This window comes from Saccharomycopsis crataegensis (genome assembly GCF_037102585.1).
Source record: "Saccharomycopsis crataegensis DNA, jcf7180000000073, whole genome shotgun sequence".
NCBI lineage: Eukaryota > Fungi > Ascomycota > Saccharomycetes > Ascoideales > Saccharomycopsidaceae > Saccharomycopsis > Saccharomycopsis crataegensis.
Window position 1 is genome coordinate 560,581 of NW_027043820.1, and position 26,920 is coordinate 587,500.

The following is a 26,920-nucleotide window of genomic DNA, read 5'->3' on the forward strand; positions in this document are numbered from 1 at the left end:
TCATTTTCAGAGACGATTTTTTTTTTGTTTTTGTTTGTTTTTTTTTTTGTTTTTTTTTGTTTTGTTTTTTTTGTAATCGCTTAGGTAATTAAATTAAATTGAATTCGATCGACGAATGGACTGCCTGGAATGACCTATGCTATGCTATCCTACAATGGTGTTTATTACGGTGAATATAATATCCATATCTCTACCAGTACTGATCATTTCTTTTCTAACAACATTTAATCATCACAACAGCAGGTAATAACCATGGCAATTGTAGCGTACATATATATTATACAATCAACCCCCAATGATCTTCGCATTGACATCAACAACAATGCTTTTGACAAACTCGATCGAAGAATCAGCCCGGCTGTCCTTCTCCAAATCCCCGGCCTTCTTGATGATCTCGACGTTGTCAATTCCCCACGGTTTGTTGATCGTCACAGCCCCAAACACCGCGATCGCATCGCTCCTCACTTGGACCTCTTCTAACGGGAACAACTTGGTGATTTTCCTGTAGATCTCCTTGCCATGGATCCCCGAGATCAACTTGAGGTTATTATCGATGAATTTGTCTCTGGCAGATTGTAACCGGTCTTTTTCCAGCTGCTTGGCGATTTGCGATTGTTTTGCCTTGATATCGTCTAGATTGACGTGGGAAATCTTTGGATCGGCGGTTTTAAACGTTGGCTTGCTGAGGCTCTTTCCCTTGGGTTTGTTGTTGTTTTTGGTGGTCATCACCTCTGCTGATTTGAGGAACGAGGCCCTGAGGACCCGGTAAGTGTTATTGGATAGGTTATTCTCGGATGATTTGTCTTGGATTAAGGTGATGGTGTTGGTGTCGACGTCGACAGAGTACACTTTGCCCTGGATGACGGTGTCCAAGATTGTGGTAGCCTTTATTCTAATTGTTGTTAGTAGGGGAGTAGCGAGTGGATAGGAGGGCTGATATTTTATGATGTGGGTGAGAGTTTGTGACTTACCTGACACCTAGTAATGTTTCCAACGAGACACTGTTCATTTGTGGCGGTACAATTGGGAAAGATATATGTATATAATATATTATATAATATACTTACTGGCTGTCTCCCCCATTGAGCAGTGTTTGTTGCAAAACAATTTGGTTTTCGCAGCCGGTGGGGGGGTTTTTTGGGAGGGTAACCGATTGGGAGTTTCCCATTATCCATTATGTTATATTATGTTGTATTATATTGTATTGTGTTGTGTTGTACTATATTATAGTATATTATATTGTGTTGTATTATATTATATTATATTATATTATATTATATTATATTATATTATGTTATATTATATTATATTATATTATGTTATATTATATTATATTATCTATTATGTTATATTGTATTACATTATATTGTATTATATTATATTGTATTATATTGTATTGTATTATATTATATCATCTATCATCTATCATCTATTACACCACCCATCATATCCTAAACACCTTGGCACTCTTCTTCTTCAACGGACTAATCCCCCCAAGACGATCCATCAACTTCACTTTCGCCAACGGGGTGTTGGTGACCATCCGGCTTCTTTTGGCCGCCTGCTCAAACACTTCCATCCCTTCCCCCATACTCTCGTCATCCAACAAATTGATCGTCTTGTTGCCCAACTTCCGTCTTTTCTTCGCCGCAAATGGCGCGTCGATATCGATCTTGCCCACCAAATCGTGTTCGTCATCGACGAGATAATCACCAATGGGATCGCCAGTCAAACTCTTGCGCATTGAGGATGACGATCCTCGAGGTTTCGTCTTTTGTTTATACTTGATAAGCGACGCTAGTTTAGGAGACCCTGAAGATGTCAACACGATCTGGTTGTTTGTTGTGGCCACAGCTCCTTGTGGGGTCGAGGTAATGATCGTCGGTGGTTTATTATTGGTGGTAGTTATTGGAGAAGCAATGATTATGGATTTGTGAGAACGACTAGGTGACGAGGCAAAGATCCTGGTGGGCGACGGTGATCGAGGGGTAGTGGGGATGGGGATGGTGCCCGCAAACTTCCGCAAGTATGGGGTGGTCGAGAAATCCGATTTGGTGGTGCTGCTGACTTTTTTGGGGATATACGACCGGCTTTGGCTGTTACTATTACTCTTAGGCGAGCCTTTCAAGTTGGCCAATTTCTGTTTGGTTAACGTGTCGATCTTGTCCTTGAGCAAAGAGTTTGATTTCGAGAGAGCGTCCAATTTGGTTTCAAACGCGGCTTTCTGGGTGACCAATTGGTGTTTGAGTTTTTCGTTTTGGGATTTGAGCGAGTGGATTTGCGACAACAGGAGGTTATAGTGGTGATGGTCTTCTTCTTCTTCTTCTTCTTCTTGTGATGGGAGATTTTTGTGAAGATGGTTGATGAGGACGAGGATCTGTTGGTGGTGAAGTCGTTGTAGCTCTTGAAGGTTGATTTGCTCGAGGGTTTTTTGGAGCTGGTGGTGAAGGGCGAGGTGGGAAACTATTTGGGAGTCCATGTTTTTTGGGGTATTATATGCTGTATTATTTATTGTATTGTATCCTCCAACATCACCATCATCATAAATGTTTTCCAAGTTTTCTTGTTGATTTCCATCAAAAACCACTTTTTTTGTTTATTTTTTTTTTTTTTTTGTTGTTGTTGTTGATGAGGCAGGGCGTGGCACCCTGCAGAATGACAATTAGCGATTTTTGCTTCATTTTGGGTGATAAAGTGCCAGTGTCTTGAGGTATTGGGAGGACTGATTATTATGTAATGGTTGAATCAATCGTCTGTAAATCGCAATTTCAATACAACGGCAGTTGTTCATTTGGCAATAGAGTGGCTAGCTACAGTATCACGACCATCATTTCCTTTAATAATAAACATTCATTAATAAACACTCATAAACATTCATAATAATACAAAAGACCCTCCCAAAATCAAATCATAACGGTTAGTAACAACTGCCAATGATAACTGTCAATCAAATATAAATACCTCTTTAAATAAAACAATGATGACAATCACAATAATAAGAATAACAAAAATAACAACAATAATAAGAATCACGAATCTTCAACTGCTCACCCTCCTTAACGGCCGCAATTCATCCATCATAATCTCCTCCTCCTGATTCTCCTCAAGATAACTCCCCATACTACTTCTTCGCAAAGTCTCGTAATACTCATCATCACCATAATACTCATCCTCCGAAAGTTTCGGCTCCCCCTCCCCCTCCTCCTCCTTATTACTCCTCACATTATGATACCCTCCCCCCACCATTCTACTTGAACTAGACCTTCGCATCACGCAGAGCATCGCACCACACATGGCAATCAACACCGTCGACCCCAATATAATCCACCCGCACCACTCTAAGTGCGGCGAAAATAGCAAGATATCCACCAAGAAACTGAGCAAGCTGAGCAAAAACGTCGGTAACGTCCATAGCACCGACAAAAACAACAACCGTAGGTCGTTGGCCACCAAATGGACGAGCACCGCCAACACGAGCAACACCAACGTGAACCCGGCACTGATGGGGTGCACCACCAACAACCGCGAGATCGACTGCCTGGTATTGGACGGGAGCAGGAACCCCAGAAGCTCGTCGATGGTGGTGTTTTTATACCCGATCAGGATGTCAGAGCACGCCCCACTGGTGATGTTGCAGAACCCAAACACCCCAAAGGCGTGCTCTCCGTACCTGCAAAGACTCATGGTCAGGCTCACCGGCACCGTCAACAACGCCACTAGCTGGAGCCCGAGGGCGATCGTGAGAAGACTGAGGATGATTAAAGGTGTTCTGGTTGGCATTTGGTGTGTGGTCTCTTTTTGGGTAAGAAGAAGAAGAAGAAGAAGAAGAAGAAGTTTACTAACGGCGCTCCGTTCCCTCAAAAATCACCAAAATTTGGGGGTGGGTTTCTTATATTATCTTATTATTGTTATTATTGTTATTATTATCCTATTCCATTTATTCCCAACACACATTCCCATCTGCTATTTTGCTCCAAAATGGACAAAAAGAAAAAAAGATCCCGCGACGACGAGGATGTCAGTGTATCGTCCAACGATTCCCAATGGCAAAAACATCCACTACCACCACCACCGTTAAGCAAACCATCGCCAGGATTCGTCTCAGAAAGTGCCCTGGCAGTGAATTCCCTCGATAATAATAACGATGAGGAGAATACCATTCCACAACAATCAAGTTTTGATGACAATGTGATCTTTGGAGATGCCTGGTACAACAAAAACAATAACAATAACAATAACAATAACAACACCCCGCCAGAAGAAGAAGAAGATGATGATGATGCTGATGATAACGAAGAAGAAGACTTTGTTTATGATTATGAAAATGCCCCTTTGTTAAACGGTTCCGACAATAATACCAATACCAACGCCAATAAGACAAACATCCCATTATTCCCCGGAGACAAAAACTTCCCCACTTTGAAACCTCGCAAGTTGATTCTCCAGAAATACACCATCTACGACACCGAGGAAAGAATGTATATCATCGGTAGCAACAACAGGGAAACCATGTTCCGGATCTTGGAAATTGACTTGACCAACCCCGTCGACAAGTTGAACATCATCGAGGATAACGTGTATTTCAACCGCAAAGAGATCATCCAAATCCTCAACACTTTAGAAGAAACCAAGAACCTCGTCAAACGGATCTCATGCTACGGGTTATTGGGATTCATCAAATTCACCCACAATTATTACTTACACACCGTGACTGAACGGTCGATCGTTGGGATCTTGGGGGGTCATAACATTTATAAAATCGATAGCACCAAATTGATCCCGGTGATCAACGAGAAAAATAAAACCCATTTCAAGAAAAACTCCTCCAAAGACGCCCTTGATAATGAACAACGGTTTCTTTCGATCTTTGAGGATTTCAGTCTCGACCAAAACTTTTATTTCAGCTATACTTACGATATCACCAACACTTTACAGAAAAACTTTATGAACGAGAAATTCAAAGCGTTTAAATATAAAACTCAACAGAAAAATTCCAACCTTAGCAAAGATTATAATGATTCGACAATTATCCATCAAAAAGGACAATCCCCTGAAACTGGTGAAAATAGCAACTCCGAAATTAACATCTCATCATCAATAAACCCCGACCACACAATAATAAATGACGTCGATAACGAAGACCGGGTCAAATCTCTATTGGGCACCGAAGAAGAAGCAGAAAATTACCTAGGGTCGTATAATGAGATGTTTGTTTGGAACATTGCCTTGCTCAAGCCCGCGGTCCTGGTGTTTGACCGAACGTTTGACTGGTTCCAGCCCATCATCCATGGGTTTTTCAACCAGGCAAATATCTCCATTTATAACAAGAAGATCTACATCACGGTGATTGCTAGACGATCGCATCATTTTGCCGGAGCCCGGTTTTTGAAACGTGGGGTCAATGATAAAGGTAACGTGGCTAACGAAGTGGAATCAGAACAAATCGTTTGTGACGAATTGACCACTTCGTTCCACGATAACGCTAATGGGTATTTCATGAACCCACGGTACACCAGTTTTGTCCAACACCGGGGCAGTATCCCATTATTCTGGACCCAGGACTCCAATATCAAGATTGCCAAACCCCCAATCAGCATGACGTTGAACGATCCGTTTTATTCGGTGTCGGCCCTCCATTTCGAAAAACTTTTCAAACGGTATGGGTCCAAGCTCTTTATTTTGAATTTGATCAAACAAAAGGAGAAAACCCCTAGGGAATCGATTCTTGGCAAAGAGTTCCGTGAATGTATCGAGTTTCTTAACCAATTCATCCCCGAATCTCATCGATTGGATTATGTTGCCTGGGATATGTCTAGAGCCTCGAAATCTAGCAGCCATGGCCAAGACGTGTTAGAATTCTTGGAAACTTATGCCGATCGAGTGATTGGGGAAATCGGGATTTTCCACAACTCGCTCATCCAAGACCACAGCAATTTACAAATTGGTATTTGCCGCACCAATTGTATCGATTGTTTAGATCGTACCAACGCCGCGCAATTCATCATTGGGAAAAAAGCGTTGGGCCATCAACTCAAATTGCTCGGGGTATACGATAACGTGTACCTCGATTACGATTCCGACGCCGTGAACTTGTTGACGGATTTGTTCCATAACCACGGGAATATCATTGCCTTACAGTACGGAGGATCGAATTTAGTGAACACCATGGAAACCTACCGAAAGATCAATCAATGGAGCAGTAAAAAAAACGATTTGATCGAGAATTTCAAGCGGTTCTACTCGAACAGTTTTGTCGATCCATTGAGACAAGATTCCATCAATTTGTTTTTGGGCAATTACGATTATCTGAAATTAGGTAGTAAGTTCTTGTTGTGGGATCTCCCCAATGATTATTATTTGCATAATGATATCAGTGGGTATAAGCCGCACCTTAAAAAACTTCGCAGTTTCAACTATTGGTGGAACGAAGACGTGTTCAATTATTGGAAATCCATCCATTTCCCACCGCCTCGATACTTGTTGAATGGAGAAATCGATAAGTTCAACATCGATGAGAATTTCCCGATAATTGCTCGTGAGTTACTCGATGAGTTGATCATTGATTTGCACGGGGGGATTATCAGTAAACGGGTATTTTCCAATAAACCACAAGGCGCAGCAGAGGAAGAACAACAACAACAAAAACAACAACAAGTCACTAAAAAATCAGTATTGAAAAAATTATACGATATCAATTATCGTCTCAAAGTCATGGATCGCAAATGTAAACAAAGGGTCGATGTCATGCTTGAGCCGTATCCGGGGAAACAAATCGACAGTTACTGGACCGAGTATTATACCCCGAGAAAATTGACGAATTTCAAATTGTTGTTCGATATGAACATGAAAAGTTCTTTAGCGATCGACGCCAAAGAGTTATCAGGGGCGAAATTTTCCGAAGACCGAGAAGGGGAAACTGTCGATAAGGATCGGATTCATTTTTCATCGTTGGAGATGAGTCCGTTTGAATCACGGAAGCCGGGGATCATCAATCAAAAATTCAAGCAGTTGTATAGTGAGGATTTTGTGTCTCAACAAGATGATGATAATAATGATAATAATGATAATAATGATAATAGTGATAATAGTGAATTCTTCCGATTTTTGTGGAACAACCATAAAACTTATCACGCCCAAGACGATGACGACGACGATCAACTCCAATTCTTGTACTCACAATTAAATGGTATCATCAGGGCCAATGAGAATCTCGGCAAGTTTCTTACCGAAAACGCCAGCGGGGTTTACGGTACCGGTAAAAACTCGATGTTCATGATGACCGATAATAACAATGGAAATCGTGATGATACCAACAAACCGTTCATGGGGGAAAACTACGATGATGTCAATAACGAAGAAGTCATGGATCATGGTAAATCGTCGTATTTGGGGAAATTCCCATTATCTAACCGAAAAAAAACCCATGATGGACAATTATCATTGGGCCGGTCGATGAATTATTCGAATATCTTAAACTTGCTCCCCAATAATATCAATTTCAATAAATTGATCAACAAGACCAGAGAAAATGATAATCCGGCAGCGGTTGTCGATGATGAGATTAATAATAGTCCCGCCGCCACCTCGCAAGGCGGGGAAACCCCCATTTATTACGGAAAAAACTCACACGATAACCGAGAAATAATGTCTCCGGAATTGGGAGCGATCGATAAGAATAAGAATTTCAATGAATATTTGACTAACCCGATGATGTCTATCAAAAACTTGAATTTATATAACGATGACCACCAAGATGAGAAAGCATACTTGACCACGACGACGATGACCCTCCACGACGGCACCAATGACGAGCACGATCGTACCACGAATTTCGATAAGTTTTACGGTGAAGAAACCGTGATTTACCACGAGTGCGAGGATAAATTATCAATAATCAGTGATTTTTACAATGAGCTGTTGATGATTGGTGACCACCACCAACATCATGGGGCTGTCACCACCGGTTCGTCGTCGTTGCTGGTGAATGATCACGGCGAGCACGTTTTCCATAGTTATGACAGCGAAGAAGAAAGTAGTCGGATCCTCCTCGATACCACCAGTGTTGATTACAACAATTACGAATTCGAAGGATTGTTGATCAACCCTGCACTATACGAGGAAAAATTCCGGGAATATAAAGTGTTGAACGTGAATAATCCTGGTGTCAGCGATATCTCCCCACGAGATATCGAAGCGTTCAAGTTTTCCGTGGGGTTGGCGACCACCAAGGATGAATACGCCAGTGATAATGCTTATTATGTGACGAGTGACTTCCAAAAAAAAGGGAATAACCATAACCATAAACACTTTGATAATTTGTACGCCAACGTGCTTGATGATGTCGAGTATCATGGGGTTCCCAATACCGAGTATGATACTAATACCATCATGAAATTCTACGGGGTTGTATAATTTTCATTCCTTATTTTTTTTTTTTTTTTGGGCACACGCCGTACACACACTCTACAGCATTCTATAATTTTGAAATCATTATCTAATCATCAGTGGGTTATGTCATTAAAATCATTTCTTCATCGTTAGTATCTGGTCTCATCTAATCATGAATACTAAATCATTGGGTGAATCATCAATTCTATCTCATTTAAACCATTTCTGTGTATCAAAAATCGTACTACTAATCATTGTATTTATTATCCTTTATTCTTGTTTCAAAAATCGTACTGCCAAACCATTGCATGATTCCTCCCCAATCATTCCTCTTTTTAAACCATCAATCTTCTAATTCCTTGTACTTTCCAAGTCTTTGAATTTGGAGAATACTCACACCCTAAAAGTTTCTGACCGGTGACCGGACACCTTCCACCAACGGTTGGGTCTGATGGTTCGGTTAAGTGTCTCATGATACATGGGTAACAAAACACGTACCCGGTTTCGATGATCGCGGGGTTTTGGATTGGTTGCTTGCAAATCACACAATCATCGTACTGATGTTTCAAATAACTATTATTATTCCCACGGTGTTTATATTGATGATGATGATGATAATAATAATAATCCCCGTGATGTTTCGGGGTGGGCACGGTGTTGACCCGGTCTAACGTTTCTTTCAAGAAATTATCTTGAGAATTCGTGAATAAATCCTTGATGTTATCATTCTGTTGCCACCATTCCAAAAATTTCAACGAAAACATCATCATCGGGAAAGTGGTGTCGAAAAAACTCGTCATCGATAACTTCAACGGCGCCATTATTTTCCCCACCACCCTTGTGTTGATCGATTCTCCTAAGCTCAATGGTCTGATCCTATTCACCAGTGGAGGAGGGGGAGACCCCGGGGACAATGATGATGGAGTTTCGTAATCGGCGGGGGATAATCTCAAGTACTTGATATTCAATAAATATGTGACGATTGATGGAAATGCCGATTTCCCAGAAATGTACAACACTTGTAATAATACCAGGAATATCGTGGTGCTAATATTCATCAAGGGGTATAGTTTAAGAAACATCAATTTCCACAACATCTTCTTCTTCTTCTTCTTTTTCTTAGTCTGTTTTTCCCGCTGTGTTGTATCATCATTATCATCATCATCATCATCATCATCTGTAGGAGTGTTGATCAACAATTCAGCACTCCATTTCTCATATATCACATCGAGTTTCTCTTTGAGATACGGCACTCCGACAAGAAACACCAAGGTCCCCAAAATTTGCCATCGGGTGAGCGGTTTTTTCTTCTTGCTTTGAGAGTTCCCCCCATTATCCTCAATACTAATTCCCAAATTCGATCCTCTCTTGATCCCATAAAACTTTTCCGTGAACGTCGAGTTCCAACGCCGTAAGAAATTGTACTCTAACGCGAGCCGTCCCACAAGATTAACTTCATCAAAGTACGAGTATAGTCTTAATAATTGCCGTGGGTATTTATGGGTATAATGGACCAACACGTATCGTAGTGATGGGGTCAACAAGTTCGATAGTTCATTGGCAGAAAGAATTTCAAAGATTGTGGGGGAGTTCACGTCCAACGACCTTGAGTCAAGCGAGGAATAGAAGCTCATTGTTGTTGGGGTGTTGAAAATATGGAAAAAATTAGAGATTTATATCGTAAAGATTGTAAGCAATGTGTCGATACATATGATAACCAATTAATGTGTCAATTAAAGATGATATAACATAGATAAAAAAAAAAAAAAAAAAAAAGAATCAGGGAAAAGTGCTGATATTATGTAAGCGGTGCGCTGGAGGGTTACCTAATCAGTGGGTAATTGGGCCTATTATTGATCAATATCCTTGTCTTTTTGAGCATTTTAAATCTATCCAATTTGTTGCCATTGATATTTGGGAACCCCACTCGCTATGAAAATAGCAGTGGCAAGATTATAATGGCCAAACGTGTTGTTATTCTCTAGGGAACAAAATCCAAAAAAAAAAAGAAAACAGCAGTACTCCTCGACTTGGAAACCCATACAATCTTCGACACAAAACCTGTAAAGCCTACCGGTAATCTTGTCCCCTTGTAATTTTTATATACGATATCATATATTTAATGGGGGAAACTATTAAGAAATACGATTCCTCAGAAAAAAGAAAAAAGAAAAAAAAAAAAAAAAATTTCCTTCCATAATAATCAGCCATACCATCTTTCCCCCCTCTCTCTCCAGAACAAAATCAGTCCTTGTTTCCAACAATGGTCTCCATCTCCACATCATCATCGGCATCCTCATCATCTTTATTTTCATCTTCAGGATTGGTGATATCAAGACCCAATTCCTTTTGACGCTCGACTCTGGCAACGTCTCTCATCTTCTTATACTCAGGCTTTAGGCAGTACTTTGACGCGTAAGGACCTCTTTTAATCAATGTGGCCACGCTGTCCAAACACTCTTTCAACCAACTGTCCGGTTGCTTGACTCTTTCCTTCAACCCCTTCATGCTCCAATAATCGTACTCGTCAAACAACTGGAATAACAAGTCCAATAATTCTTTTCTTTCCATCCGAATCGCCCGGTTCTGTTCCTTACCTTTGGAATCCTTGTTGGCCTTGATGAACGCATCGTCGTTAGCGGCGGTGTCCCCTTTCAAAGAAGGAGCACTGAACCGTTGAATGATACCGGTATTTTCCCTAAGCACCTCAATCACTGGCTTATCTGGTCTTTTCGACACTCTATTCTTCCGGTCCTGCAACACGTTGGAATAATTCACATCGTTAATCGATGGGGTCACCGAGCATTCATGGCAAATCGTCCCCACAAGCGCGGTTTTCTTGGGGATCGCTTTGGCAAATTGCACAAACTTGTTGCCTCCCAACTTTCGCTGTTCTCTCCAAAACTGTTTTTTCGACAATTTTTTCTTATCGACCGATGGTTTCGTCACCCCACCACCACTGGTCTTCGATGATGATGCATCGTTGTTGGTGGCCCCCTCTTGTCTTTTGGCAAAATTATCCAAATTCTGCTCGGAAAAAATAAACTGGTTCTTCACCGCTTTATTGGTCACTCGCAAATCATACTCATGGGGTAAGTCCTTGAAATAATCGATTTTCCCCTCCGATGATAAACTCTCTGATTCTGACTTGATACCACCAATCACCCCTGGAGACTCGGATTTTATGATTCCTTCTTGCTTCATCACCGTGCTGAAATCGCTCTCCTCATCACCACTACTGGTCTCATTATTATTTTCGGACCCGCCACCGCCGTTTCTTTTTCTGTTGGGGTCGACATACACTTCATTGAGCACCAATTTAAACTTCAATTCCCCATTCTTCCCCATCGCCGGCTGGTTCTTGTTGATACGGAGTTTCCCAATTTCTTGCCCGGCAATTGCTTCTACATCGTTCCATTTCCCAGCCAAGAACTTCGGTAATTTCACAAGCCACACTTGTTTCGAAGCATTGTGGAGCTCCAAGTTCAACGATTCTTTTTTCCCATCAACGATCACCGAGTCTGCTGGTTGATTCTTGTAAATCTCGTTGAAGTCCGTAACTTCTTTTTTAACCTCGGGTTTTGGACCTTCGCTCATCACTTTGTGTATTCTTGGTTGATGTTTGATAGAAATCCCTATGGTAATATTTATAAATATATATATATAGATAAATGAATAATATATGGATGGAAAGGTTAATGGCAAAAAGTCTTCTTCTTCATCTTCTGCGATGTTTTTTTTTCCCATCGCCAAAAAAAAAAAAGGTCGTTTTTGGCTGCGTGGTGCGGCTAGTTATCTCAACATCGTTATAAAATCTCATTTATCTTTTATCTTTTATCTTTCATATCTTCTCTCTCATATCTTATATCTTTCAAATCATATCAATTATGGATCGCTTTCCTTCAATTCATTCCCCCTGTTGTGGATTGATAAAACCACCAATTACGAATCTTAATAAACCCAAATACGAGCCAAAATAAATAATAGCAAATAGCAAAGACAAAAAAACAAATGAATAGATATTAAAAACAATATTAGCTGAAAAATGAGTGTTTGTATATATGTATATATATATATATATATATATATGTACATGTGTGTTGTAGAAATGATGAATTATAAATAGCCAAAAACAAAAACAAAAAACAAAAAACAAAAAACAAAAAACAAATTAAACATAAAACCATCATCAAAAAAGATGTTAAAACAAATCAGATGGACCATATTGGGGATCACGCCGTATTGATAAGTATCTTGTGAACGAATTTCTATTACCTCCAATTTTCTTCTTCTTCTTCTTCTTCTTCTTCGAGTTGATTAATTGAGTACTCTTAATTCTTTTTGGACCAGCACATATTGCAGAGAAAGGAGTACAACAGGAATTTGCTCAGCTTGCTTTATAGAGTCCACAAAAAATTGGTCATAGTCATTGAAAATGAATAAGGCATGCAAAGAATCCTAAAAAGAAAATTAGAACACAATGAAAAAAAAAAAAAAGAAAAAATTAAAAAACGGTACCAAAACCTTGATAAACCAAAAGATCATTATCAAGCAAATGAATGAAGAATTTTAAATACATGTTCGAAAATTGATATAATTATCAAATTAAAGAAAAAGAACAAGGAAAGAAAAAAAAAAGGAAAGCACCAATATTATTAACAAAACGCGATTTCAATCGCATATGCAAAAAACCTGTTATATATCAACATTTCCACCTATCATTTCTTTTTGCCGAAGAAAGATTTCATTTTACTCTTCTTTTTTATACTGCTATTAGTATTGGATCTTCCAAGACTTTCAAGTTGACTAGCCGTAACGCTAGCAACTGCTTGTTGTGGTTGTTGTGGAAGGTCCTTGCTTTGTTGTGGTACAGCACTACTGTTTTGCGTATCAATACTGCCACTATTGATGTTGGAAAAAATCCCGTCTGAATGGATAGAGTTCTTGGAATCATTCGAGCCTTGACTTTGGGCCATGATTGGGGCCCCATTCAATTCTGGTGCCGATGAGATTGTATTATGGGATCCTTGAGTCGGTGGAGTCTGTGTAGAATTCATCAATGAAGGAGAATGTCCCGGGGTAGTTTGCGCAGAATTATTGGCAGAAGACATTTGGTTTGGAGGTTGCATCTGGATTCTATTACTATGGTAAGCCGCACCATTGCCAATATTATTGTTAACAGGTCTATTATTATTATTTGGAATATTGCTGTTAGCTGACATTGTTGCCAAGTTCTTGTAACTACTGGCTCTATTTCTAGGTGGTCTTTGTACCGCACCGTTTGGCAAACTGGCACCTCCATAAAGGGAATATTCATCGATATCTCGTTTACCATTACCACTGGTTGGTGTAGCAGGAGGAACATTATGTGCCATCGATGGATTACCCATGGTCGCCAATGATGCTCCGCTAGCAACACGAGATCCAAGCATTGGCATCCCAGATTTTCTATTTTTTCTCGATTGTGGGGTGAAGCGAGCAGAAACGTCTTGGATTGGAAGATAAGATGAGCTATTGCCAAAAGGCTTGTCAACAAACGAAGCTTGAGCTGAAAGAGGAATCATGGCCACAGAATTGACAGGTTGCTGTGGTTGCTGTTGTGGTACGCTATTACTTGATACGGTACCATTGCCGTTACCAATAAGTCTTACCGTTGGCCTGTGCTGTTGCTGTTGTTGCTGATTAGGATACAAGTTGGATTGGTGAGATGCACTTCTTCTTACTGAAGCTCTTGAATTCTTGACATTGACCATAGGTCCAGTAGGATTGCCGTTAGGGATAGCAGCCACAGGCTTGCGACCAGAATTAGTGAAAGAGTTCGAACGAGCAACGTTCCCGTTGGCTTGTCCTTTTACGTTGTTAGTCCCATTAATGGCACTGACTGGGTTTCCTGGACCATTGCCCATACCGCCTGGACTATTGCCATTAGGATTACCGTTCAACATGCGTGAGTTTGGCGATGGGGTTCTAGTTCTTGCTTCTCCGGTGAACTTCATGGCAGTAAATGATAAATCCACCAATTCAGCATAACCATCGTCCATCCCTTCATTGGAGTTCTCGTTCCGAGGGTTTTGTTGCACAGAGTTATTTTTGCCTGGGCCAAGATCAAAATTCAATTGGTGGACCGAGTTACGAGCAGGCAGTCTTTGAGGTGAAGCTTGAACACTGTTAACCGTAAGTTGGCCATTGCTTCCATTAACAAGACTTTGACGGCGCAGAGCGCTAGACATAGGACGGCTATTACCACTTGAACGGGATCCAGAGCTGGTACTAGTGCCGCTAGAGCCATTAAGGGCATTCGAACTAGGGTTGGCATTGAGGTAAGGATTAGCTGAATTATTGTTGTTGTTGTTGTTGCTATATTGGCTCATCTTCGCCATTTCCCTGCGCTGAGAATTAAGTTGCAAAGAAAGTTCATTGATTTGTTTGATTAATGAGGCATTCAGGTCTTCCAAACTTCTATTTTTGTTGACGAGTGATACAATACGAGTTTCTAAGTTATTGGTATTATCTAAATTCTTCAATTTCCTGGAAATCTCTTGAGTGTTTCTGATGAAAAACAACGAACTAGTTGTTACCAAAGTGGAATTATTAAGCTTGGCGAATTGGCAAATTGTTGTGTATAAGAACTCAAGGTACGGGGTCTTGATAGAGAAATCATCAGCAAGTAAGATTGGTTGCAACAACAAAGTGTCATGATCCAATTGTTGTTGGTGATAGAATTCAAAAAAGAAATTTGGAGAACCGACATATTCTGGTTTGGAGTTGATGGACAAGTCGGTCAACGCTTTTTCTAAAACTTGAGTGTCGTCGGAACCACAGTTATCTGAATAAAGTTTCAGCCAGGTGTTCAATAACGCATTCTCTGATTCGAAGCCTTTAAACGATTTGCATCCCATTTTGCTAATCAAGTCCAGTAATTCGTTTAGTAGACCCAGGATCAATGGTTTAGCAAGGATTTCTTTAGAAATTTCCACGGGGTACGGAAGTTCGAATAGCACGAGTAACGGATTGAAAATGATTCTTGGCAAAGCGAGTTTCCATTGATAATTCAAGAATTCCAGGGTTGTTGAAGGTTTGAAGAGTAGGGCATCAGCTCTTTCAAACGACGACGACAATCTTGCAAAAAGCACCCGAGAAGTTTCAGAATGTGGTGCGTCGTTGGTATTTCTTGCTGTTCCCAAATATATGTAGTCATGAGTGGATTTTTGTTGGTGGAGGAAAATTGGGGAGTTAGGCACATGCTTGATATCGGACTCGCACATAATAGAGAACACTATTGGCGATGGATGCTGAGGAGACTGGAGATTCAGGACCACGTAGCTTTCAAGTTGAAGATAACCGGTGCTTTCCACAATAAATGCGGTGTTAGGACCCACCAAAGGGTTGAGTTGTGAGCATAATGTGGTTAACTGTTGAAGCGAGGTCAGAGAGATGAAAATAGCATCAAAATTACTAGAAGAGAGTTCGGAAAGGGAAGAAAAAACTTTGGACGGGCGAAAGACGTGTTTTTGTCCACGAGATACCCAAACCATGCCGTTGGTAGAGATCTGTGCGGCCAAAGAGTTGTCATGGATTAAAAGAGACACGTTGGCCACGGTAGAAAGTTTCCAAGCATAATAAGCAAGGATCGGAGAGGTTCCGGCAAAAAGGATATTGAGAGAATCCATTATTTGTGTCCTCTATTGGAAAATGATCTATGATATGTCAGTAACTCAAATCTCACTTTTTTCCTTTTATTGCTAATGGTGTTGTTTCTTTTCTTTTTTTTCTTTTTTTTTTTTTTGTCCAAAATATTTTTTTTTCCAGATCAAAAGAGATTCCGAAAGATATATCCGAAGCGGTGAAAAAAAAAAAATTAAGCTTTTCCAAAAGAGAAAAAAAAAATACGTACCAAGAAAATAGCAATTGCGACAATCGTAAAAAATGTGCCAGCAATGATGATATGATAGATGGCAGTGTTCTATAAATACCACCAAGATGAGCAAATCACTGGACCCACGAAAAAGAGGAAAGAAATAAAAGATTGAAAATCAAATGATTCCTGTAAGCACCGAGATTGACAGTACTGGAAAATCAGGATTTTCTTGTAGGTGTTTATATCTGTTGTTGTTGAGTAATTCGGAAAGCAATTGGGATCGGTTGATCTAACAAACTTGACAATTGGCAACAACGTTGGGAGACAGATAGCAAGAGCAGGGAAAGCGAGTGACAAAGGAAGAGATTGCAAGTAAGTACAACAAAATCGGATATGAATTGGTGTTATAAGAGGAAGAAAAGGAAGAACAAGATATAGCAGAAGAGATGATTGATTCCCTGGAAGATATGAAGAACAAGCGGAAGAAAAAAAAAAAATCAGCGTTAAGCGCTGAGGGAAAAGAGAACCCGCCAAAAAAAAAAAAAAAAAAAGCTGCGTTGCCCGGACAATAGCCTGACATGTGACGCTTACTTCTTTATCTTTTTGACACTATTAGCTCTATATATATATATATATCCATATCGCATTTTATTGTACAATTATCGTACTACTATATTATTGGGACATTACATTGCCAGTACATACTGTTCTTCTGATCACACACACATCATTATCGCCATCTGCCATGATTGATATCTGCCTGGTGATACCGATACAGATAAATCCGTCTGGTTGGCTCATCCAAGGTGGCAGATCACAAGTAGCTGATAATCCACAAGGGTAAATAAGTCATTGACAATAGAGAAACCCTAATGGCAAAGGCAAGTTCATGGTGTATGATCTCATCAAACCAACGGGGTTTCCAGATAGATTAATTATCATCCATGTCGCGAATGTTGATCCAATCAATCACCCACCCATCCTTGTACATATATATTGACAGAAACAGACATATATACAATAACAAATCCAACAACAATCACAATTATCTATTAACATCCGTGAACATTAAAAATATCAAAAACTTTTGTTTACGTGGCAAAATTCCTCGATAAATTGGCGAACAAAAAAATATATATATTTTTTTTTTTTTTCAATATGAGATGAAAATAAATTAAAAATTAATTCAAAACTATGCAACAGGAGGACAATAACAACTAGATTAACAGGAGGACAATAACAACTAGATTAACAGGAGGACACTATCACTACTACTAAATTAAAAATAAAATAATCCGAGAATGATATACTAAATGAATACAAAAAAAAAAAAAAAAAATAGAAATGGAAATGATATTCATCTATTTCTTTTCAATTTTACCCCCTTGTGCCACCCAGTCAGAAAATGACCCGACATAATTTCCGCGCTTCTCGTACCCAAAAGTCCCTGCCAACTCTTCGGCAGCAGAAGATCTCACACCAGAATGACAATAGAAAATCACTTCCTTGTCCTTTGCTGGCTTGCCGAAACGGAAAACATCCTCGAACTCGTCCTCTGGCAAGTTCAACGCCCCTGGCGCCGACTTGAATGGGATGTTGATGGCGGTTGGAATAAACCCTTGTTGTTGAAGTTCGGCTGGTTCACGAACATCAATCAACACCGAGTCAGTGGCCCCAGATTCCAAGAGTTTCTTGATCTCACTAAAATCGTAGATCTTGGCCGGATTTTGTTGAACAGCAAGTTTTGGCTGGGATGCCCCTTGGTTGTAGAAAACACTGGCGGTGTGCAACCCGCATCTTGGGACAATACCTCTAGCAAAACTTCTAGCAAATGATCTTTGGACGGCCAACATTTGTCTGTATGTATATATAGAGATAGATAGGAGATACTTGATTACTATTCGATACGCTTCAAACCAGTATCGACCGTAAACTTACTACTCCGGCATCATCAGCTAACTTCCCAAAATAAAAAAAAAAAAAAACGTCTCACCTGCAACTTAAGGGGCACATAACTGCATACAGGGGGTACCAGCACACCAGGCCTTTTCTGTGCTTATGTAATGGATGATGTAAAGTTTGATTATGTAATAAAGTGTGACTTCTGACGTAGCAGTCGCGCGCTGAGAGAGAAAGCCCCTTTTACGCATCTCCCAGAGTTACGAACAGGGGGGGGAGGGGGTCTTCCCCCCGTCTCTCCTAATGTTAGTCGTTAGTGCCATAACTCCTTGAAACCAACGTCTTTACTGCGGTTCTTTGACGTTTTTTTTTTTGTGCCAGATTTCCATTTTTATTTTTTACTTTTTTTTTTTTGTTTCTGCCATGGTGTTAATGCTCAACATCTTGTTATTTCCAAAAACCATATTGAAAAGGTACCAGTGTTGGTAATAGTCATACTATTGTTACAATTTTGTCAGACTTTTTCCAGTAATTTTACAAGGATCGCTATATTATTATCAAGAATTTTAAATCAGCACATCAGCCATAGCTGTTACATTTCCAGATTCGATTTCCCTAATTTACTATCCCATCAATTCTAATTTTTTTTTTTTTTTTTTTGTTATTGTTATAATAATATGTTTTCCTTTTTCAGATCAAAACACCACCACCAACAACAACAACAACCTTCTGGTAATAATGTCCAGACAAAACCAAAGCGAAAGCAAGATGTCGCCCAAATCCTATCGCTTCCAAGAAAAACGTCTCTCAAGCGGCCAAAGCATCAGCACAAAAATGCTCGTCAAAAGAACCGTACTGTGATCCGCAAGCTGAGCATTGGTGCTCCCCAAACTCTTGCAAACATCGAAGACTCCCAGGTGCAAGATCAACTCACTAGAGCATTCAAGAGCCCTTCAAAGCTGGATCTATTAGGAGGACAACTTTCCGGAGACGACCATCTTCGGTTAAATTTTACTATCCCTGATACCTCCAATATGATCGATGCCACCAAAATGACCGAGGTCACCAGCAAGAAGCTGAATGTCGTGGCCTCGCCTTCCAACAACAATACTAATAAATTCATAAGCTCTCCTATCAAGCTTGATCTTCTGGAATTCACGGTGAAAGGTATCGGAAGACCTATGAGTCCTCCAATATCTGCCACCTCGGCCATAGACTCTTTTATCGGCAAACTTGGAAGAGACAGTGTTGATGAATCTTTTTTGAAACGAAGATCAGAAACCATCTCGAGTGTTGGTTCAACAAACCTTTGGGCTCAAACTCTAAACTTGAACTCTTCTGACAATAATACAATCGCTAGCGTTGACGCCCCAAAGGTACTTCCTCTCGCACCTCAGACATTTAGCACCACTCTGTCGTCTCCTAAAGAACTACAATATTCTTATACCCAAAGAACCTTGGACCCATTCACCAACTCCCCTTATCATCATCTTCGCCATCAAGATATTTCCCCAACGTCATTGACCCCTCAAACAAATAGTAACCAACAAACCACTACATTTACCCATAACCCTTCAATGAGCCTTGATTTCGACACTTTTTCCCAAAAAACGGTGTCTCCGTGGGCTAATACCGATACTAATAGAAGATCTCACTTGAAAAGCAACAGTGAGGGGGCAGCATTCACTTTGGACTCGGTAGGTTCAACCGGAGAATTCAACCAATTATTGGAAAAAATGTTTGGGCTTCAATCCGATGGTGGCCCCTCCGAAACTTACGCCAACCCAGCGTCTCCAAGCGCCTCCAGTACTGCTGCCAACGACGCATTCAAAAAACTCAGTATTGGAGAAACTTCCCAGACAAGTGATGTCAAGGCTCTTAGGGTCAAACACCAAAGATTCAACTCCACCTACGAGGATATCAAGATGAAGAACCAGATTCTTGTGGCTGCAGCAGCGGCATCGTCGTGTAGCACCGACCCAAAGAATACCACCACACATTGTCAAACTCGCTCGCTTGGGAGTAATAACCTGATCCATTTGCCAGATCACTGCAATGGAATGGCGGTTGTCCCATTACCAACGGGGAAATCGCTTACCACCACTCGCAGCTTGGCTAGTCTTCGACCACTAGATAAATCCTCCACTTCATCATTTACCACTGGTCATCGTTCCTCGCTGTCGATTTCCGGGTCGATATCTGCCACCACCGCGAAGCAAGGGGCATCATCACAACAGAGTTTATTCAGTTTGAACCCAAGTTTACGAGAAATTGCGGGTAGTTCCATGGCGGGCAAGGGGAAAAAAATCCCTGAAAGTTTACTCGAGATCTCCAGGGGAGATAAGTATAAATTATTGCCTGATGTGGAATTTTCACCGATCAATTTTGTTTTCGATGAGAAGATCGAGAAACCTGACCAAGAAATGACATTGGTCGACGACACACATTCACTCTCTGAGTACAACCTACCTGAAGTTGATAATCCTCCTCCTCCTCCATCTCATCATCATCATCAACATTTAGAAGGTGAGGTGACTTCATTGGATATGGTTGCGAATTCCAACGAAGATGAACACTGGAAACCTCGTCCAATGGTAGAAATTGGACTCTCTTCTTATCACAAAGCCAATTTAAAACCTGTCTCAGTAGCCACGCTCATGAAGTCCCTGATTGGCCATTGAATTAGATATATCTTCACAAGTTGGGGGGAGAGGGAGGAAAAAAAAAAATCTTTGTATTTTATATCATCACTACCAATTATGATAACGTTTACGTAAACACCTCAATCATATGAAACTTTTATCACATTATTGTTGTTGTTGTTTTGTTTCCTTCTGTTATTTGAATGTAACAGTCACATTTCGGTTTCTGCGGTGGGAAAATGGAAATTTATGAATCCTTTATAATTATTATCACTTTTTTTTTCTTCATTTGTTTTGCAGTTTTCCTTAATTCCTTCGTCTGTTTTTGCATTATATATATATATTATTTATGTTATTATTTATCATCGCTGTTTTGTTATTTTTAGATCCATAACATGTTAGCCGTTTTTTGTTTTAGTTTGTTTAATAATGATCGTGTATTAGGGAATTGCTTTCCGGATTGTAGGAAATATATCATTGTGATTACAACCAAATATATGGTTCTCATAGAACAATGGCATTAACTTGTTCGATTTTTTGTTCTTCCTTCATATATATCAGTGAACACGTAGTTATGATCTCTCCTTCTCTAGCGAATACGTTAATGTATTAATCCTATCAGGACATATTACCACTATTTGAAACTCAGTCGTAGTAATTATTGATGAATAATTATCAGCAACTCCAAAGAAACTTCATACAGTTAGATACCCATACAGAGATGCCAGTAATAATTTGGAAGGGCGGCTCAACGGTTCTGAAAAAATGCCACAGTAATGGTAAATAGTTGAAAGAGAACCATTAATGATAAGCCAAAAATATACAAAACATTAACCCAATTATTGAAGGTATGATAGAAATAGTATTAAATAATCAGTTAGGTAATAATGTATTGCTGTTGTTGTTGTTGTTGTTGTTGTTGTTGTTGTTGTTTTTGAAAATGTATGATATAAAACATCTACGAGTGAGGAATATGTATATATTATAAAATTAAGTTTATTCAGAAATGCAGCGATGAATTATGATAAAATGCTAGAAAAAATAAAACTAAAAATACAGAGCAGAAGAAAGGAAAAAGTCCAGCCAATGACCAAGAATAATGGTGATGGATAATGCAGATGAGGAAAACAAGCAATGCTAATGCAGTAATAAATTTGATGCAACAATATGATGATAATGATGAAGTTGAGATGTGAAAACGAGATTAAAAAATGCAGGTCATTATTTGGAAGATCGAAGAATGAAGAAAAGAAAACATTGGAATTGAAATTGAAAAAGAAATTTTCTTTTAACAATCGACCAAAGAAGTGACTTCCAAGTAAACTGGTTTACATTGAGCACCCAAAGATTCATCGTACAAGTTGTAGAAAGTACCGGACAAACATTGGTAGAAAGTGGTGGTTTCACCGATGGCCAAGTTACCATTGTAGATAGACCAACCGGCAGCGTAGAGAGCACCGGCTTGTGGTGGTGGACCATCGAATTGGAATTGTCTGTTAGCGACGATAGAACCGATTCTACCCTTACCATCCTTCAAGATAGATTTTTCCAAAGTCATTTGCAAAGTACCATCGACTTTACAGGCAACGGCAGTAATACCATCCTTAGTGTTTTCGGCGGCAACACTAGCGTTAACAGAAGCAGTAGAAGTGGCTTGGATTTGACCGTCAGTAATTTGAGAAGCAACGTTGGTGGTAAGAGTGGTGGCTTGGATTTGACCGTCGCCGATTTGAGAAATGGCTTGAGCGTGGGTGGTGGTAGTGGCTTGGATTTGACCGTCACCGATTTGAGAGATTGGTTGAACAGTAGTAACTGGAGCAGTAGAAGTAGAAGCTTGGATTTGACCGTCACCTATTTGGGAAATGGCTTGGGCGTGAGTGGTAGTGGTGGCAGTGGTAGCTTGGATTTGGCCATCACCAATTTGGGAGACAACATCTCTCTTAGCAACAGAAGAGGAAGCGGCAGTGACTGGAACAACAGCGATACCGAAGGTACCGTCGTAATCAGTAGTACCACCAGAGACCATAGCACTTGGAGTCAAAGTAGACCATGGTTCAGAAGGAACGTAAGCAGCGATGGCAGAACCAACGATAGCAGCGGTAGCGAGAGTGTACTTCATTGTGGAAAAATATTATTATTATTATTATAATTAGATATAGGAGAGTGAGTAAAACAGTAAATATGTTTTTTGTTTTGTTTGATTGATGATAGAATAGAATAGAATAATATATGATGGTAATTTTGAGGATCGAAAGACAGCTTTATATACTTGGAGGGGGCAGCCTGCCTGCATGGTGACGGACCCTTCTCGTCTAAACGTAGCCCGTAAGCAGTGCAGAGGAAAATTTTCCTCGGTAAAATCTAAAAAAAGAACACAACACTGGTCAAAAGAATAAAAAGAAAAAGAAAAAAAAGAGCCATCTCTAATTTCACCCAGTAGCTATCCCAAATCCATCAAAAACCCACCCGTCTCGGGCATAACCGTTGTGATTCTTGAATATTTTCCAGGCAATAAAGGATTCCACAGCGCGAGAAAGCAGGCTGTTTTTTGGTAACCGCGTGGACGCCTGGTTATACCATTCCTGTGGGTATTTATTTGGGGTATATTTCCCCAAAGCTAGCGTAGTTGTCCCAGTGATTTACAAAGCTCTTAAATTAATTTGAACTGAATCGTGTTAAGCACATGCCATACTCCTCACCATATATGAGGTTGTTGGAAAATGTAGTAATGAACTTTCAACTATCTCCAATCTGAATAATATCTGGATTAAGTAGAAGACAATAAGTCCCATATATAGACTTATTATTGATAGTGATTATTAGTTATCGTAATCATCTGTGAGAAATTTTATCACCGATAATGATGTTCTTTTTTTCCTAATATATATATATATATATATATATATAATTTTCCCGATCGTATATAGGAACGGGAAGCTTGAAGTCTTTTTTTATAGTGAATAGAATAGCCGTAGCGTGTTTAGACCCAATAATAGACAATGATAAGTAATCAAGATAATAAATAGCAAAAGAATTAGATAATAACATATAATTGAATGTTGACAATGATAATAAAGTTGCTTTTTTTTTCTTTTTTTTTTTTTTTTTTCGATTTATTAATAAATATACACATGTCGATATAAAATCTTATAAGCTGTTGCTCATGTTTTCATATTAGGGAAAACCATATATATGATGAAAAACCTATATTTTAGTTATAATTTGTAGTAAGGTTTGAGTGAATGAACGCGTGAATGAATGAATTGTATATTAACGTTTTTAGATTTGCTGAGTGAAATGATAGAGGTCTCTATATAATTCTGATAAAACGGCAAAAATAATACACTTTTCCACAGACTTGTGGGTGAATTTGCATGAATTGATGCCTAAATTCAAATATAATATATATTTAAATATCATTGATGAATATATGAGGATTTTATTAACGATTTTGTGAAAAAAAAATTTTTTTTTTTTTTTAAAGACAAAATTCAATATATTAATTAATTATATAACTATATATCTCATAAACTACCAAATGTAGTTTGAAAATTAAAATTTTTTTTTAAAGACAAAATTCAATATATTAATTAATTATATAACTATATATCTCATAAACTACTTAATGTAGTTTGAAAATTTTTTTTAAAGACAAAATTCAATATATTAATTAATTATATAACTATATATCTCATAAACTACTTAATGTAGTTTGAAAATTAAAGTGTTAAGGAAAACCATTAATGGTGAAAACCCTATTATTGAGAAAAATGTTTTTATGCGTTTTTAAGGTTTTAATTGTTGTTGTTTTTTTTGATTTTATTTTTTTTTTTTTTATTTTATTTTCTTGTTTTTCCCCACCTATTTTTTCTTCTCCGCTTAAAAGATATTGCTTTCAAGCAAGAAGATCATTGAATCAACAATGAATGAATGAATGAATGAATTGTATATTAACGAGTCACAGAGGTTCTAAATAACATGCAAGCCGGGCATTTCATGCCGGTCTTTCTAATAGGTAAGTAAAATACTATAACTTTCTCTCAACCTCAACAAAATTTTTTCACATGAATTAGAGCCGGTTACATCAACTACTATTTTGGAAGCAAACATCAGACTTCGTGGCCAAGCTGGTTAAGGCGTGCGACTGTTAATCGCAAGATCGTGAGTTCGATCCTCACCGAGGTCGTATAACGTATTCTGAGCTATCCAGCTCAAGAATATTTTTTTTCCATTTATGGAATTTACATCATATATTTTTTATTCATTGCTGAATCAATACGTGATTCTAAATAACATGCAAACCGGGCATTTTGTGCTGGTTTTAGTACTATATCTCAAATACTAAGTATATTATTCTCAATGTAGTGACCATCAGAATTCTGGGGGGATAATAAAGATAAAAATAATAAAAATCAATAGAATGATTAGATCCAAGTAAAAAATAATTCAAATAATCAAATAGACCAAATGATTCAAATAAGTCAAAATAACCAAGTAAACCAAATAAACCAAATAAACCAAATAAACCAAATAAACTAAATAAGAACCAGTACCATGGGTCTGTCTTAAGTGTCACCACACACTTTTTAAGTCCCGACACATATCCTGATTCCATAAATCAATATACCAACTGAACACTTTAACTCACATTCCATTTCTTTGCCTCAATTATTAGTGAGAGATAATAATGTGAAGCCTTTGTGGAATGTTGTCAAATTCAAAGTCAAAATCAAAATCAAAATCAAAATCAACAAAATCAAATAGACCAGTGCTATGGTTTTATCTCAGATGGCACCACACATCTTTGATTTCCATAACACAAACCCATAAATCAAATTAAGAAAAATCAATAAAATAATAATAGTAAATTAATAAAAACCAAGTAAAAAATAAACCAAATACTATTAACTGGGAAACTAGGCATCAATTTTTTTTTTTTTTTGTTAATCAACCTCCTTCATTGCCACCACTTCATTCAAATAAGTTATCCACATTTTGAGTTGTTCCCTACTTCTTTGTATTCTTTTAGTGGTTGAGGTAAAAAAATGAATGAATGAATGAATTGTATATTAACGAGTCACAGAGGTTCTAAATAACATGGAAGCCGGGCATTTCATGCCGGTATTTCTAATAGATAAGTATAATACTATAACTTTCTCACAACCTCACACTCCTTGCTTTAAGAATTAATCACATCATCGGTAAAAAAATTTTTCCACACGAATTAGAACCGGTCAGATCAACTACTATTTTGCAAGCAAACATCGGACTTCGTGGCCAAGCTGGTTAAGGCGTGCGACTGTTAATCGCAAGATCGTGAGTTCGATCCTCACCGAGGTCGAATAACGTATTCTTGAGCTATCCAGCTCAAGAATATTTTTTTCTTGTTAGAACCCATGTGTTCTGCCAATATTTTTTCCTTATTCTTATCAGTGTAGGTGTGTATGTAATATATATATATATATATATGTGCATAATTGGCTCAAATTATTCATCGGGATTAAGATAAATTAACATTACGTTGGTTGGTTGGTTTATTTCAAGGGGATTTCCAAACATTGAAGCAAAAAAAAAAAAAAAAAACAATCTCCCCCCTCCCCCCCCCTGGGAAAATTAATGGAGTTTTATATATATGACGTCGAGAGAGACAAGACATGACAGGTTCATGTTACTGCTGCATGGCAACGGTTAGGGAAGTGGCCATTTGTCTGTCTTTCTCTCTCTCCCAACCCATATCTACACCAGACTTCTGCCCAGTAAGTATTACCAACGGTTTATTATTATTTTCATATTGATTGATTGAAACGCTTGTTAATTGGGCAATGGTAATATATTGTATATTCATGTTGGGGACCCCCTCCCCCCACGCCAGGCGGTGTGATGAGGTTTCATGCAAGCCAACTAACTGTACGTGAATAACCGGTGGGATCAAAGATTACGGGAAATGAAGAAGAAAAAGAAGAAGAAGAAGGATGTTATGACCACTTTCCAAGGAATAATCTATAAAAAAGAGCAAGAGAAGAGATAAAGGAAAAAAAAAAAAAAAAAAAAATTGAGGGGGTATATATATATTATAGAATAATCCGGTTTGAAAGTAGAACAAAAATGGCCGGGACTCCGGGACTCCGGCCAT

General features: G+C 38.8%; 10 protein-coding genes across 10 annotated transcripts; 2 read left to right on the forward strand and 8 right to left on the reverse strand. All coding sequences in view use genetic code 12, as the record gives it.

Annotated features, from left to right (window-relative positions):
- Positions 1–285: 285 nt before the first annotated feature.
- LSM12 (Lsm12p) lies at positions 286–1,009 on the reverse strand (the record flags this gene model as incomplete). The annotated part of the gene is made up of 2 exons (XM_064994617.1): positions 286–892; positions 972–1,009. 2 exons carry the CDS (start codon positions 1,007–1,009, stop codon positions 286–288), a joined length of 645 nt encoding a protein of 214 aa, XP_064850689.1.
- A 435-nt stretch (positions 1,010–1,444) lies between these two features.
- On the reverse strand, positions 1,445–2,479 carry DASC09_010150 (uncharacterized protein; the record flags this gene model as incomplete). Its single annotated transcript, XM_064994618.1, has 1 exon — positions 1,445–2,479. The coding sequence occupies one exon, from the start codon at positions 2,477–2,479 to the stop codon at positions 1,445–1,447; it is 1,035 nt and encodes a 344-aa protein (XP_064850690.1).
- A 560-nt stretch (positions 2,480–3,039) lies between these two features.
- On the reverse strand, positions 3,040–3,780 carry DASC09_010160 (uncharacterized protein; the record flags this gene model as incomplete). Its single annotated transcript, XM_064994619.1, has 1 exon — positions 3,040–3,780. The coding sequence occupies one exon, from the start codon at positions 3,778–3,780 to the stop codon at positions 3,040–3,042; it is 741 nt and encodes a 246-aa protein (XP_064850691.1).
- Positions 3,781–3,978: 198 nt separating this feature from the next.
- On the forward strand, positions 3,979–8,412 carry FIG4 (phosphatidylinositol-3,5-bisphosphate 5-phosphatase; the record flags this gene model as incomplete). Its single annotated transcript, XM_064994620.1, has 1 exon — positions 3,979–8,412. One exon carries the CDS (start codon positions 3,979–3,981, stop codon positions 8,410–8,412), a length of 4,434 nt encoding a protein of 1,477 aa, XP_064850692.1.
- A 311-nt stretch (positions 8,413–8,723) lies between these two features.
- Positions 8,724–10,022, reverse strand: PEX12 (ubiquitin-protein ligase peroxin 12; the record flags this gene model as incomplete). The annotated part of the gene is made up of 1 exon (XM_064994621.1): positions 8,724–10,022. The coding sequence occupies one exon, from the start codon at positions 10,020–10,022 to the stop codon at positions 8,724–8,726; it is 1,299 nt and encodes a 432-aa protein (XP_064850693.1).
- Positions 10,023–10,632: 610 nt separating this feature from the next.
- Positions 10,633–11,985, reverse strand: TFG2 (transcription factor IIF subunit TFG2; the record flags this gene model as incomplete). Its single annotated transcript, XM_064994622.1, has 1 exon — positions 10,633–11,985. The coding sequence occupies one exon, from the start codon at positions 11,983–11,985 to the stop codon at positions 10,633–10,635; it is 1,353 nt and encodes a 450-aa protein (XP_064850694.1).
- A 1,121-nt stretch (positions 11,986–13,106) lies between these two features.
- Positions 13,107–16,058, reverse strand: SVL3 (Svl3p; the record flags this gene model as incomplete). The annotated part of the gene is made up of 1 exon (XM_064994623.1): positions 13,107–16,058. The coding sequence occupies one exon, from the start codon at positions 16,056–16,058 to the stop codon at positions 13,107–13,109; it is 2,952 nt and encodes a 983-aa protein (XP_064850695.1).
- A 1,549-nt stretch (positions 16,059–17,607) lies between these two features.
- On the reverse strand, positions 17,608–18,099 carry DASC09_010210 (rhodanese-like domain-containing protein; the record flags this gene model as incomplete). Its single annotated transcript, XM_064994624.1, has 1 exon — positions 17,608–18,099. The coding sequence occupies one exon, from the start codon at positions 18,097–18,099 to the stop codon at positions 17,608–17,610; it is 492 nt and encodes a 163-aa protein (XP_064850696.1).
- Positions 18,100–18,822: 723 nt separating this feature from the next.
- On the forward strand, positions 18,823–20,826 carry DASC09_010220 (uncharacterized protein; the record flags this gene model as incomplete). The annotated part of the gene is made up of 1 exon (XM_064994625.1): positions 18,823–20,826. One exon carries the CDS (start codon positions 18,823–18,825, stop codon positions 20,824–20,826), a length of 2,004 nt encoding a protein of 667 aa, XP_064850697.1.
- A 1,249-nt stretch (positions 20,827–22,075) lies between these two features.
- On the reverse strand, positions 22,076–22,906 carry DASC09_010230 (beta-1,3-glucan linked protein; the record flags this gene model as incomplete). The annotated part of the gene is made up of 1 exon (XM_064994626.1): positions 22,076–22,906. One exon carries the CDS (start codon positions 22,904–22,906, stop codon positions 22,076–22,078), a length of 831 nt encoding a protein of 276 aa, XP_064850698.1.
- Between the last annotated feature and the right edge of the window lie 4,014 nt (positions 22,907–26,920).